The sequence below is a fragment of the Porites lutea genome, chromosome 5 (assembly GCF_958299795.1).
Source record: "Porites lutea chromosome 5, jaPorLute2.1, whole genome shotgun sequence".
Taxonomy (NCBI): Eukaryota; Metazoa; Cnidaria; class Anthozoa; order Scleractinia; family Poritidae; genus Porites; species Porites lutea.
The window spans coordinates 8,832,877-8,845,933 of record NC_133205.1 but is presented as its reverse complement, the minus strand read 5'-3'; the positions used below and the strand labels follow the sequence as shown (position 1 = coordinate 8,845,933).

Genomic DNA, 13,057 nt, shown 5'->3' with positions numbered 1-13,057 from the left:
GTCCTGTCCCCCGCGCGTGATTCCCGTATCCAAATAGAGAACACTGGGGACGGGTCAGGTCGGGTCTAATGTGAAATGTGACGTAATCTTTTCAAGTGAAAATATTTGTAGCTGTTAAAATTTTCTCCAAGTTAGCCTCGATTGCAAGCTTGTACCAGTGCACTACTGAGGATATAAGTAATTATGAGGCGAACGTTATTTCGTGACTGCTTTCGATTGGGTTTCAGAACCTAATTCGCTTTTTAAGATAGGCCAGAGTATTTACTTAATTTGAGTTTTGCCAATTTATGAAACGTAACTTTGAGTCAAAGAGCCTTGAAGTGGTTTCAGCAGCTGGGTTCTCTGTGGCCATTTACAATGGTGAATTCCATACAGATCTGTTGCTCTTTAATCTGCAATGATGTGTTACGTTTTACAATATTTTCGCTAAATACAACTTTTTAATATATATTTTTTTCATATTTTCTGTAGGTACCTTCTTTCCATCTTAACGACGTACGTCAAGAAAACAAATCCGGCGCTAGAAAAGGTTCTTTCCATTATCAAGGATTTGAAAGGTAAACTTAGACGGATGACATTGCAGACTAAGGTAAACTATACAATCACGAAAACTTGTCTTTTGCCTTTTTTTTTATGACGTATAACACAGAATTTTAAAAGTCTCACTCGACGGTAGTTTCAATTCACGAGCAAGTTGTCGTAAAGAACGAAGTCCTCACAATCGTGATCTTAAGTCAAATCTAAAGTTTCGTGTTTCATTTCATTTCAGCCAATCCCGTCACCTCAGCGGCACTTGACCCTGTGACGTCTGAGGAGGCCCTTAAATACGTGCTGTTTCTTGTAGACGTCAATCAAATGTATGACGTAGCACTTGGAATGTACGACTTCGAGTTGGTTCTTATGGTCGCCGAAAAGTCACAAAAGGTAAAGGCATTGGGATCAGTGAGTGTGTACCCTGCTAACAGAGCCCTTTTTTTCACTTGCTCGATGAAAGAATCGACATGAATCGAGTAAGATCTTTGTTGAGCATGTGCTGCTTGTTGCTGGGATACAGTTTTGAACCCAGGCCTAACAGCTGTGCGCTTAGTACAGCGGGCTCAGTTATGACCACTGGTTTGTCAATGAACGGAAGCTCATACTCGAAAAACCAGTTTGACGAGGGAAAACAAGATTGACTAGTCCAACGGTTCGGGTTTCGGCGACTTCAAAGGCTTGACGTGATTAAGGTAGAGCATCCTTTTCCCCTCTTCACTCAAGAAGGGTGCTACTTTAAAAAAGGCTGAAGCGCTAGTTTATAAATATGCACATTTACTGCACAGTGCCTTCTTGTCGCCAAGGTAAACTTTTGAGATTCCCAGGCCGGCGATCTCTACATCAAGTTTTTGTGAAAGACTTAACATAGGAATCGTAGATATCTGTACTACACTCGTCTGGAAAATGGGTTCTTGCTGAGCCTGCGTAGAGGGCGATTTCGTTGGAGCGCGACAAGGATAATTCGTTGTGAACTCGAAAACATTATTTTTTGTCATTTTTGTTATCCTTGACCTTTTCAGGATCCAAAAGAGTATCTCCCGTTTCTAAATAATCTTCGAAAATTGGAGACGAATTTCCAGAGATACACGATCGACAAGTATCTGAAGCGCTACAGCAAGGCCATTCGTCACCTGAGTCTGTGCAGTAAGTTAATAAAACGTTCCTGGATAGCCTGTGCCATGTTGTGCACAGATTGCATAGTGTGCACTACGGAGTTACAGTGAGAAGACAACAAGACAAAAATACAACTTTTCCATATTCCGTCCCAGTGAACAAACATAAAGAAATGAGGTCGAGGCTCAACGACAATTTCATTCAAATCACTGTATTTTGTCCACCCAAGCTTCGAGTAGGTGCCTTTTGTTTAGCAGACAAAAACAAGACACAACAAAACGAAAGAAAACATGTTTCTTACGAAAGCGTGGAGAACTAGGGCTTTTATGAAGCGTTAAACTTTTAATTTTCTTGTTGTTGTTGTTGTTGTTGTTAATATTATTATTATTATTATTATTATTATTACAGTTATTATTTATTATTATGATTTTAGGTGCGGAACATTTTGAGGAGCTCGTCTCAGTGGTAAAGGAACACTGTTTATTTAAGGAGGCACTGAAGCTTTACCCAAAATCTAGTGAGCAGTACAGGGTATGCACGCTAACCCTTTTATTTCGCCTCTTAAGACGGTTTAGTGGACTATTGGACCTATTTTTAGCTACATTTGAAAGATCCTGTTCTAGAGCACGGTTTTCTTGACAACGCCGTCTTAAACCACAAACAAACCATATGAGGTGTCTCGTACCCGTTTACGCTAAATTGTTTTTATCACGGTATTGTAAGTCAGTGGCTTCTTTATAGGAACAAGGAAACTCCAACACGAGAGAGAACTAGGAACAAGACAGCGACTGACTTTCTATTTCTATACGTTCCCTTCTTTCCACAAAGTGGTTTTAGGTTTTCGTATCGTATGGTAGAACAGCCCACCCTCTCCAAGTAAGAGGTGAGGATTTGTTTGTAGAAAAGTAGCGTTAATGTTAACTGACGCCAGGTGTTTTCTGTGTAGGCGCTGTCGATTGCTTATGGAGAGCACCTTTTTGAAAACAAGAGACACGACGAAGCTGGGCTAGGTATATTGCTTTTAACTTCTTCTCTGAAAAGATTTGAGGTGTTGTGAGTTTTACCTTGTACATTATTATTTTATGTTTTTATATATTTTATTTAGTGTTTACTCGATGTGGATCTTACGAAGAAGCGTTGTCGTCTTTCCAAAAGAGCGGAAACTGGAGACAAGTGTTTTGCATGGCTTCTCTCTTACGTCATACGGATGAACACGTAATTTCATTGGCCAGATCTGTGGCAGGTATGAACAGCCTCTGCGTGCCGTTTCATGAGAATGCTAAGCCGGTTATCTTTTTAATGATCACAGTCAGAGTTATTGAAACCCAAAGCATTTCAAAACTCTATCGACACTTAAAAAAACGTTTTGTCAAAAAGTTCATTTTACGGTCTTTGTTTGTTCAGAAACGTAGTTGGTGCTATAGACCTATTCGGCTAACTCAATGTTGTACCCAATTCAAAAATCCCGGGGATAAGATTCGTTGTGTATTGAATTTGCATTATAATGTGGCGTTCACATTTAAATGATATGGAAATTCCTGAAACAAATCGTTTTATTCTCAAAGGGTTTGAATTGGGTACAACAATTAGTTAGCCGAATAGGTCTATTGAGCTTCTCTGTATGGGTACCTGCGTACGTTGTTTTCGTCGCGCTTTTTTTAATCAAATCGTCGGCTTTTCAAGGAAATGTTCGTAATAATATCAAAAATTGTTTTGCTTCTTAACGCCTGTTGCGAGCTCGAGCTACCACGACCACGTCGACGGAAACGAGAAAATAATAGGGAGCTTACGCAACGGTGACAGCGACGGCAACGTAAACGCCAGAATTAGCAAAACAACAACTTTCCACGTGAATCACGCTTTTTATACATTTCTTTACCGTCACTGCACGACTACGACGTAAACGTGCAGCAGATTTTTGACAGATTTCTCTGTTCGTCAGTTAACACGACTGACGTTGTAAAACTTGATCAAAATGGCAATGCGATCTTCGCTTTAAACTCTAAAATCGTTTCATCAAGAGCTATCGTGGGAAACACCCATAGGGTCCCACCATTTGAAACTTGAATTTCCCAGCGTTTCGATAAAGTTCTGAACAGTCTACAGTTTAATACAGCTATGTTAATGATCCATGCAGGGCGGTGCCTGTACTTTGGTGCTCCTACGTTAGTTAATAAGAAACCTTTCCCAGTACTTTTTGAGTTTGTTTTCTCGTTGGGTTTGTTTCCTCTCACCCATGTCGAGTGTCTTATTTTATGCGAGTTTTAACTTGTTACATTTACAATAGGTTATTTGAAAGGACACAAGCGGTTTCTCGAAGCTTCCAGAGTATTGGAGGAATATGCCCAGGTAAATTGAACTTGTAAGAGAAGAAACAGTCGTTAGATAGATGTTAAGAATTTCTTTGCGCAAGGTTTTTTCAATGGCCGGACTTTATTTAAATATAAAATCCGTGGGGGAAAAAAAGGATGCCTGCCACCATTAGGGAAATTAAGCAAAGACGTTTTTGAGCGACGCACGCTAACCGGAAAAGGAGGTTTTGCGTTCATGGGCCGTGGTTTTGCCCAAATTTCCGGGCAAATCGCCTCTTTAACAGTTAGCTAAAAAAATGGCAGCGTCAAAGCATATCAAAAAAGAAAATACTTTCAGTTGACTTGCGTCGCCCAAAAACTTTTTTGCTCAACTTTCTGATGTCGACTTGGTTCGAGTCCAGGCATCGACGCCATATAGTGTGGGTTGAGTTTGTTGTTATTTTCCTTCTCTGCCCCCCCCCCCTCCCCCCGAGAGTATTTTTCTTGAAGTGGAGGGGGGTGGGGGGGGGGGGTGGCGGAGGTGGCGTTCTTTTGTTTTTTCCTCATCTCAAAAGCCAACATTCCAAAATCCTATTTGATCTGTAAAGGGTCTCCAATTATTTGGCAAAAATTAAAGGACCAAAGGTTTATCAGATCTTGAACTATCAAGGTTTACCCGCTCCAAATAAAGTTTGTTTGTTCAGTTGTTTGATGTAAGGAATCGTTAACAACGTTACTCAATACGATGGTTGACGGGCCGTCTTGTCTTCTTTATACTCTAAATTTTGCTATCTTTGCCCAAGTAGATTGGACTGTTATTTTTCAGGACCCCGAGGAAGCCATTGCCGTTCTTATTGACGGGATGCATTGGGAGGAAGCCTTAAGATTGGTAAGTTCACTCAGTGATATCATTAGAGAGCTTTAGATTCTGAGACGAAGACGACTACGAGTACAAGATTTTCACAATGAGTATTGCTCACGCGTGAAGCAGCGTTATATTGGCGGGAAAACGGGACAGCCGTCGTCATTCTACTACGAGTTTTAGCGCGAATGTCGTAGTGGCGGGAACAAGTTATCAAATGTAAGACGTTTTATCATTTTGCTATCGGGAGAAAACAAGGCAAAAAGGTGTATTGAGAAAACACAGGTAAAATCGTCAAGCGTAAGATTTCATCTAGTGAAATTTGAAGCTTTTGAAGTTTGGGTTTCTCCAGCTCCCATAAGAAACTTTTCTTTGGAGTTATTTCATAAAACTTATTACATTTATAGCCCTAGAAAAGTGTAAAACTAGAATGCAATATGCTTGAAGTTATTCTGGTACAACGTTTTTGTCCTCTGAAAATTAAAATTACTCAATTTCCTAATGGATTCCGTCCTAAAAGAAATTCAAAATATTATTTCAAGGTCAAAAAACTGTGGAACTCGCTGCTTTTGAGTATAAGCTTCAGCTTTGAATATAAGAAAATTCAAGAGAGCTTTAAAAATTTCTGAATTGAATCTCAAAACCACTCCTAACCTCTGAAACTGACTCGTTACCACCTCAAAGAAATTCAAGTTACCATGTGTATGCCTTGCTCTTCTCAAACTCATTAATAATTCATTAAGAAAATACAAAGGAAATTAATGTTTAATGAGTGTTTGGAAATCGGATGAAACACTGCTTAGTATTTGCATCCTTAATTTCTCCTTCAAAAATGATTTTGTTTGAGAAGAAATATCAAACATTCGACACAGTGTTTCATCACCAGATGAAACACCTCGAAGTTCGTCAAAAATACTCCGCTGCGCGTCGTATTTTCAACTCTCTTCTCGGTGTTTCATCTGGTGATGAAACACTGCATCTCATGTTTGATATATTACATAAAATACCTCTTGTTGGACTTCTCATCCTATTATTCCTAACTTTTTAGAGGATTCCCTGTCCCTCCTATCTATGCGATTGTATGCAAATGAATGAAAGAATAATTTAATGAATAAATAAATAAAAAATATCTACTTGGAAAAAGCTCGTCTCGAACGAGCGTCGTTATTAAAAATTTCGGCCAAAATAGTGACGAGCGCGGTAATAAGGCAAAAATCAAAAGAGAAGATAATCAACATAAAATATCTCTGCACAGTGCAAGTACTTTGACAGACTAATAATCCGAACTGACTTAACGAACAGGATACTGTTTTCCCTCAGGTGAGGACTTAGTGTAGTCTCCCGGGGTAGTCAAAGATAAAACTATTTAATATAAAAGAGACGAGAAGGCTCAGTTCTTTGTGAATATTCTTAATGTGAAAAGAAAGTGTAGAAAAGGAGGGGGAGGCGCTTATTTGCAAGTTTGCTCTAATGCGCTTTAGGGTGAAAGTAATTCTCAAGATTGTCATTCGCTAAGCGATGTTCGACTAAAATTAACCAAAGCTTTTTTTTTTATTTCTTTCAGATGTATAAGCATAAAAGGAGAGATATCTTGGAGACGCACTTGAAAGGCGCCTTAGAGGAAGGTTTGTTCAGTATTCTAGAAAATTTATCTTATCTTTTAGCTTATCCAAACAGCGTTATTTAGCTTCCACCGGGATTACATAGTGATTTGTAAAGGAAAATTTGACCCGTTTAGGAAGACGGTCAGTGCGCGTGCGCCGGATAGGTTAAGAGTTACTTTTGATCGGATTGGTTGAAAAAGTGGCCCGAAATTTTTCAGCCAATCGTAAATTGTGGCAGTGTAAAACCAAAGCAATCACGAACTTACCATTAGATTGAGAGAAATCTCTTGTTTTTCTTACGGATAGCATTTTGCTCGCTCTACCATCCCTGGAGAAAAAGTGAGACTACTTATGAGGCTAACTTGCCACGGAAAGTTTGGCTGGTGCTCGTAAAGTATGTTAAAACCGTTAAACTTGCAACTGTTGCCTGGCTCTTAACTTACACAGCTTTATTCCCTTGTAGCTTATAACCACCACATCAGCTCAATAGAAGAACAGAAGGAGTTATTTGAAAAATACACCAAGAGACTACAGGTGGTTAGAGAAATAAAAGAAAAACAAAATATAGAATTCCAAGGTATGTCATTTACTGTCCTTATACACTCCTTAAAAGAGTAGCCTGCGAAGCAGACGTGCTAATATTTCCGGTCGTCGTTCTCTCCGCCTGAAAAGTCACGTTTGCAAACGTTACTTTTCGAGTGCAGAGATGCGACGACTGGAAATACTTCTGCGTTCGCAGGCTATAAATGAGTTCCTTCACTATGAAAACTGAAGGCGAAACCGGCTTGCACTGCATTGATGTTTTACAGAACATTTTGTGTCTATGTTTACGTTAACAGAGAGTGGAGTGGCACGAGATGACACAGATCTTTACTCTGACACGAGCAGCGTGGGAGACAATTCAGAATACGCTTCTAGTACCAGTTCACGTGGGTCGAGATCGTCGGGGTAGGTACCAGTGAAGACTTTTGCAAAGAAATGCTCTTGACTCGCTCCGAGTTACATTTCCGAACTTGTATCTATTAAAGAAACTGGGGGCGGATATTGTTTAAGTTGAAATGTATTCATACTTCTTAACAACCCAACTTGCAAGTCTTTTACCACGCTGAGTGATGGATCTTTTTATATGGCTGCCCCAAAATTATGAAAGGATCTTCTCCTTTTTTATTAGAAATATATCTTCAGTAATAGGTTTTGAAAGGCGCAAAAAACACATTTATTTGAGAAGGCGCTTCCTAGCTAATTTATTATTATTATTATTATTATTATTATTATTATTATTATTATTATTATTATTATTATTATTATTATTATTTATAAATTTTGATTATTGACTAGGATTTGTAAATAGGATTTTAAGGAAGAGTTAGTCATTGTTCTTAGAATTTTAGAATTATTATTTTTATATATTATTTAGCAGAATTGTAAATAGTATTTTAGGGATAATTAGTCATTGGGTTAGAATTTTTAGGATTAGGACATGTACTAGGAATGTTTTTTTTTTTTTTTTCTTAAATGTAGATTTTTTTAATAGGATTTGTAAGTAGGATTTATGTAATGCGCAGATGATATTTTTTTCTAAATTGATATTTACCCAATACAAATTAATTGATATTATTATCGTATTATTATTAGATCTTCGCCGTCACCGAACACTACCCTGCGTCCAAATGTGTTTTTAAGGTTTCGCCGAAGCGCTTCTCTTTATCGCGTCGTACTCAAAACCTTATTAGGGAGTTAGCACCGAAGACGGCGACGGCAGCTAAACCTTTGAAAAGGAATTCGCGTTTTTTTCAAACTTTTTCCGCGTTTGTTCCAATTCGCTTAAAATGTCAAAAGTGGGCGAATTTTCCTGGAGTTGATTTCTTGGGGACCACACTAAATTTAAGGAAGAGAAAGAAAAATTCGTCGTCGCTGGTTTGCGTTTCCATTAAACGTGAAATTATGTATTTTCACGTCGTAGTCGTGCAGAGACGGCAGAGAAATGTTCAAGAAAAGTATGATGCACGTGCAAATTTGTTGTTTTGCCTAATAAGCCCATTGCTTTTTTGAAATTCTCGTTGCCGTCGCCGTCGCCGTTGCTAAAGCTCCCTGTTATCTATCACAGGAGATCTTCAAAAAACCGTCGAAAGGCAGCAAGCAAGATATACAGCTTGAAAGAAGGAAGCCGATTTGAGGACTTCGCGTTGATGAAAGCTCTTTCGGATATCATTCAATCCGTAAATAAATCCACCGGTATGAACTCACTCCCGCTTCTTCCCTTTTCCCTTCTCTCCTTTTTAAAGAGGCAGCGTGCTAAGTGGTCAGCGCGTCGGACTCGTAAGTCGGCGGTCCTGGCTTCCGAGTCCCGCTCTGGCCACCAGCAGGATTTGTTCTCGCTTGTCTCGAGTTCAGATCCTAGGCAACGATTGTAAATAGCCAACTGCTTGCCTCCTGTCAGTTGGGGTTTTTAATCCTGCTATGTTGTATTTGAATTATTTGTTGTTAAGTATTTGAGTGTCTTTCTTACAATTAGAACAACGCCTCAAAACACTGGCCCCAGGGCCAAAAAGTCACAACCTAATTATTAAGCAAACATGTTAAAGAAAACCCATAGCAAAAATAAAATTCCATTTTTTAAACAAATTCGGGGTGATATGCACTTTAAAGGCACTAAGTAACGGCTTTTAAAAGCTCCGAATTGACTTTCAACAGCGATCCACGCTACGTGGCCTCTTTCAAGACGAATCTTTAGGAAATCACGTTACCTTCTTATTTGGGCTTTACTTTGCTTACTTGCAGAGGACGTAGCTTCGTTACTCAAAATGATGGTGTTATTTGATCATGAAGAGCAAGCTGGACTCCTGCAGACCAACTTTCAACGACTTATCACAACGATAGAACAATCTATGAATATAATTTGGCCGCCAGAGGAAGCCTCAGTCAACCAGGCTCGAATATCACAGGTTGGTACAGTCAACTCCCTCTAAGACGGACACCTTTGGGACCGGCACTAAGTGTCCGTCGTAGAGAGATGTCCGTCTTATAGAGAGTCAAATAAAGGGAGTAAAGAAATGCACGGACCAACTCTAAGAGTCCGTTTTACAGAGGTGTCCGTTAAGAGAGAGTCAACTGTATTTCAGACCAAAAAATTTAATTTTCCATACCCGTTTTCAGACCTGGCCTTTAAGCAGAAATTATGTTATCATTACTTAGATTAGAGCGCAAACAAAAAAATTCGTCAAATGCATTTCGAATTCGCACATTTCTCCTTCATTCTTACTCATTCAGAATTGAAACGATAAATACGTTCTTATACTCCCGTAGTTCGCTTGAAGACCATGCCCGATTCCAGACCAAAATCGGCAAAGTGTATACCCGTTTTCAGACCATAACGGCGCAAAAAACCCTACCCGATGGAGCGGCACATACCTATATGGCTTATATAAGGGAGTACGCCTCCCGGGGGGGGGGGGGGGGGGGGTCAAGATAGGAGGCTAATTTAGCAACAGAACGGGAACGTCATTTGACAGAGGGAAAGCGCGGGGAAAGGACTAAACGCGACTTCCGGTGCTCAATTTGCCTCTCTGCGATTGGTCAAGCCAGTTGTTTGATTTGCGCGCGCCGTTTTCAACTGACGTTCCCGTTCTGTTGCTAAATCAGCCTAGTAGTGCAGTAACAACGGCGGCGAAAACGTCACCCAAAAAGTGAATTCGCTCTGCTTCAAACTTTACCTCTCTCTTTCCAATTCCTTAAATTTCTCAAAATGTTGACAATTTTTTCAGGAGTTGGATTCTAAAGGACTGTATCTACGTTCAAAAAAAAACAAAATCGTTGTCTTGGATTCACGCCCTCCATAAAACGTGAAATTAGGAAGTTTCACTTCGTAGTCATGCATTGATGGGAAAGAAATGTACAAAAAGGCGTGATGCACGTGCAGAGTTGCACTGACGGCAAAGAAATGTACAGTTAAGTGTGATGCACGTGCAGAGGTGTCGTTTTGGTTGTTAAACTTATTGCTTTTTTGACGTTCTCGTTGCTGTTGCCGTCGTCATTGCTAAAGCTTTCTCTTCTTTAAACTGACGTGTGGGTAGCGCTTCAGGTAAACCTGACTTTTGCATTATCTCTCAGCGTTCTTTGCATGAACTGCACGTGCAGTGTGAGCAAACGTGCAAATCGTGCAAGGAGCAAAAGGTATCGCAAAAGTCGGGTTTACATGAAGCAACACCCAAAAGGAAATTAAATAGATATTATGGTATTTTTCGCTTTGACCAATAGAAATGCGTATCCTTAATCAGTGTTCATCCATAACCTTGCACCGTATAGTACCTTATCCAAAGATAAACAGGTCTGCAAGCCTTGTCACCAATACAAAGACTCACTACAGCCAGGACTCGTTTTTTTAGAAAATTGCCCTATAGTGACAACAGGTCATTTGGTGCAAGCCAAAACGCATGAAAACGTGAGCCTCTTTCCAAGCATGCGTGTGCAACGTGCCAGGCATTGAGAAAGTCACGTCACGCAAGTCACGACTGACTTTTACTTTGCACGCACCTTGCTGTGATTGGTCAAGGTCCATAACGTAAGGTACGGACCGACCTGAACTCGTGAAGAGGTATATATTTTTAAAGAATACTCTTACGCAACTGATAGTGGAATAAAATTCCGTATTTTTTGCTTATATTCCTTGTGAAAGGTGACAGGTCCAGGAGCCACAGTGAACAGTATCATTGCAGCTTTGAGGAGCGACCAGAACAGTGCGTCATTTAAGCCAAAAGGTATTACCTCTTTAGTTCGCACGTTACTCTTCAAAGGGAGAAGTTTCTTCCAAGGAGTACACGCGAATCCTCGTTTACATTTTTTGCCTCATTAGCATAGGCTTATCATTATCTAATGAAGCTAATAAAATGAACAATTTCAGCAGAACAATTTCAGTTATCTCTGAAAATTTGACCCCGATATACAAAATAGTTCCGGAGAAATTCGTTTTGAAAAACCGCACAATTTACAAAGAATGTATGCGCTCATTATCATTTTGCCACCCAATAATAATGCAGTTTTTAATTGCTGCTATTTTCTATGTTACTGATTGCAAAGAGCTGAAAATTGCACAAACTGCATGACGTAACCAGCTCTTTTGATATTTGAACCTAATTGGTATATACGGTACATCTTCTATAGGTTAACTCGTATGCTAACGAGCAAAAATGTATGCCATCGTGACTTAGATTTGCAGTAAAACTTTGGAACTTAAAGTCCGAGGCCACCATTGAAATTTACGAAAGGATAAAATTATGCTGTTGTAATATCGCAGAACTCAGAGTGAAATGTAATTGAAAGGGGACCGTAACTTTGAACGATTGTTGCTGCTACGAATATCTGTCATAACCGTTCATCAGTAAGATACCTACAATGTGTACAATTCAAACAGTTTTAAACGTTCAATTCATTCGTGCCTTTTTAATACCCTTTCCTCTGGTTTTACCGTCACATACTGATTAAAGCACGACTGAGGCCCGGTTCAGACGCCGAACCTTTCATGAGCCGAATCTAATACATTGAAGAAACTACATGAAAAGTTTGGCGTCTGAATCAACTAGGCAGGACTAGGAACGACTACACTCTTTTTTTTCTATAAGAATATATTTTATAAGAATATCGAGGCTGAAATTTGCGAAATTTTAAGAATATTTTAAGAATAAACCCCAGGCTGAGGTTTTGAAAAGGATGTAATTTTGTGTGTTCAAAAACTGTAAATACCACACAATTATGTTTTCAACTTATTCCATCCTCTGAACGGCAAAACTTGCCAACAAGGCGCAAAAACCTGCACTAACTATACTTGATACCCCCAATATATTCTAAAACGGAAATGTCATAAGCTATAATTTAAGAATAATACAAGAATATTTTCAGCCTAAAATCGGCAAAAAAATAAGAATATTCAGCCTCGGCCGAAAAAACAACATTCTTATATAAAAAAAGAGTGTATTTCAATTTGGAACGACTCAGCCGTTCCTCCCGCCTAGCCTGGCCGGGAATGTCGACTTTAGAACGACTTTGGAACTGCTTTGATTCAGACGCCGACCTTTTCATGTGCCTAATGCATAAATCATTATAACGTATCTTGCAAGCGGTTTAACCGAAATGAGCATTTTCGGCCTTTGAATTTAGTTCCGCTGGACTTAAAGATCGGCGTTTGAATCAATTCAAGGGAATTAGGCCGGTCTAAATTATTTGGGTCGGCCTTAATTCGAATTAGGTTCGGCTCATGAAAAGTTCAGCGTCTGAACCAGGCCTGAGTCATTTCTAGGTGGCAGGTTCTTCCCCATCAGCTTATAAAAAGTTATCAAGGAGCTTAAGTAACGAAGAAGGCGACGGCAACGAGAAAATCAACAAAGCAGTAGGGTTAATAAGCAAAACAACAACTCTGCACGTGCCAAAAATCGTTGTCGTGTGTGTTCAGTAATGGGGGTACAAAAAAGCGTGCAAGTGCAAAGTTTTGTTTTTCTTATCTAAAGCCCGCCGGTCCACACAAATCCGGACATTTTCTAAAGCACTTTTCTTTTTAACCGGATTCGTGTGACCGGGGGTTTAAACCACTCCGGAAAGCGGTAAGCGGATTTACTGGTTTCACGTGGGCGTAAGGTCGATTCATGTCAAATGATATCCGG

General features: G+C 39.6%; 1 protein-coding gene across 1 annotated transcript in view; it reads left to right on the top strand.

Annotated features, from left to right (window-relative positions):
• Positions 1–13,057, top strand: part of LOC140936478 (elongator complex protein 1-like) — a 45,262-nt gene that overhangs the window by 31,310 nt on the left and 895 nt on the right. Inside the window, exons 24-37 of the mRNA XM_073385957.1 lie at positions 472–557; positions 770–924; positions 1,554–1,677; positions 2,081–2,178; positions 2,594–2,657; positions 2,753–2,890; positions 3,935–3,996; positions 4,765–4,827; positions 6,365–6,425; positions 6,868–6,981; positions 7,244–7,352; positions 8,512–8,639; positions 9,186–9,349; positions 11,080–11,161. Of these exons, the coding sequence (XP_073242058.1) occupies positions 472–557; positions 770–924; positions 1,554–1,677; positions 2,081–2,178; positions 2,594–2,657; positions 2,753–2,890; positions 3,935–3,996; positions 4,765–4,827; positions 6,365–6,425; positions 6,868–6,981; positions 7,244–7,352; positions 8,512–8,639; positions 9,186–9,349; positions 11,080–11,161 (1,448 nt within the window). The remainder of the gene's footprint in view (positions 1–471; positions 558–769; positions 925–1,553; positions 1,678–2,080; positions 2,179–2,593; positions 2,658–2,752; positions 2,891–3,934; positions 3,997–4,764; positions 4,828–6,364; positions 6,426–6,867; positions 6,982–7,243; positions 7,353–8,511; positions 8,640–9,185; positions 9,350–11,079; positions 11,162–13,057) is intronic.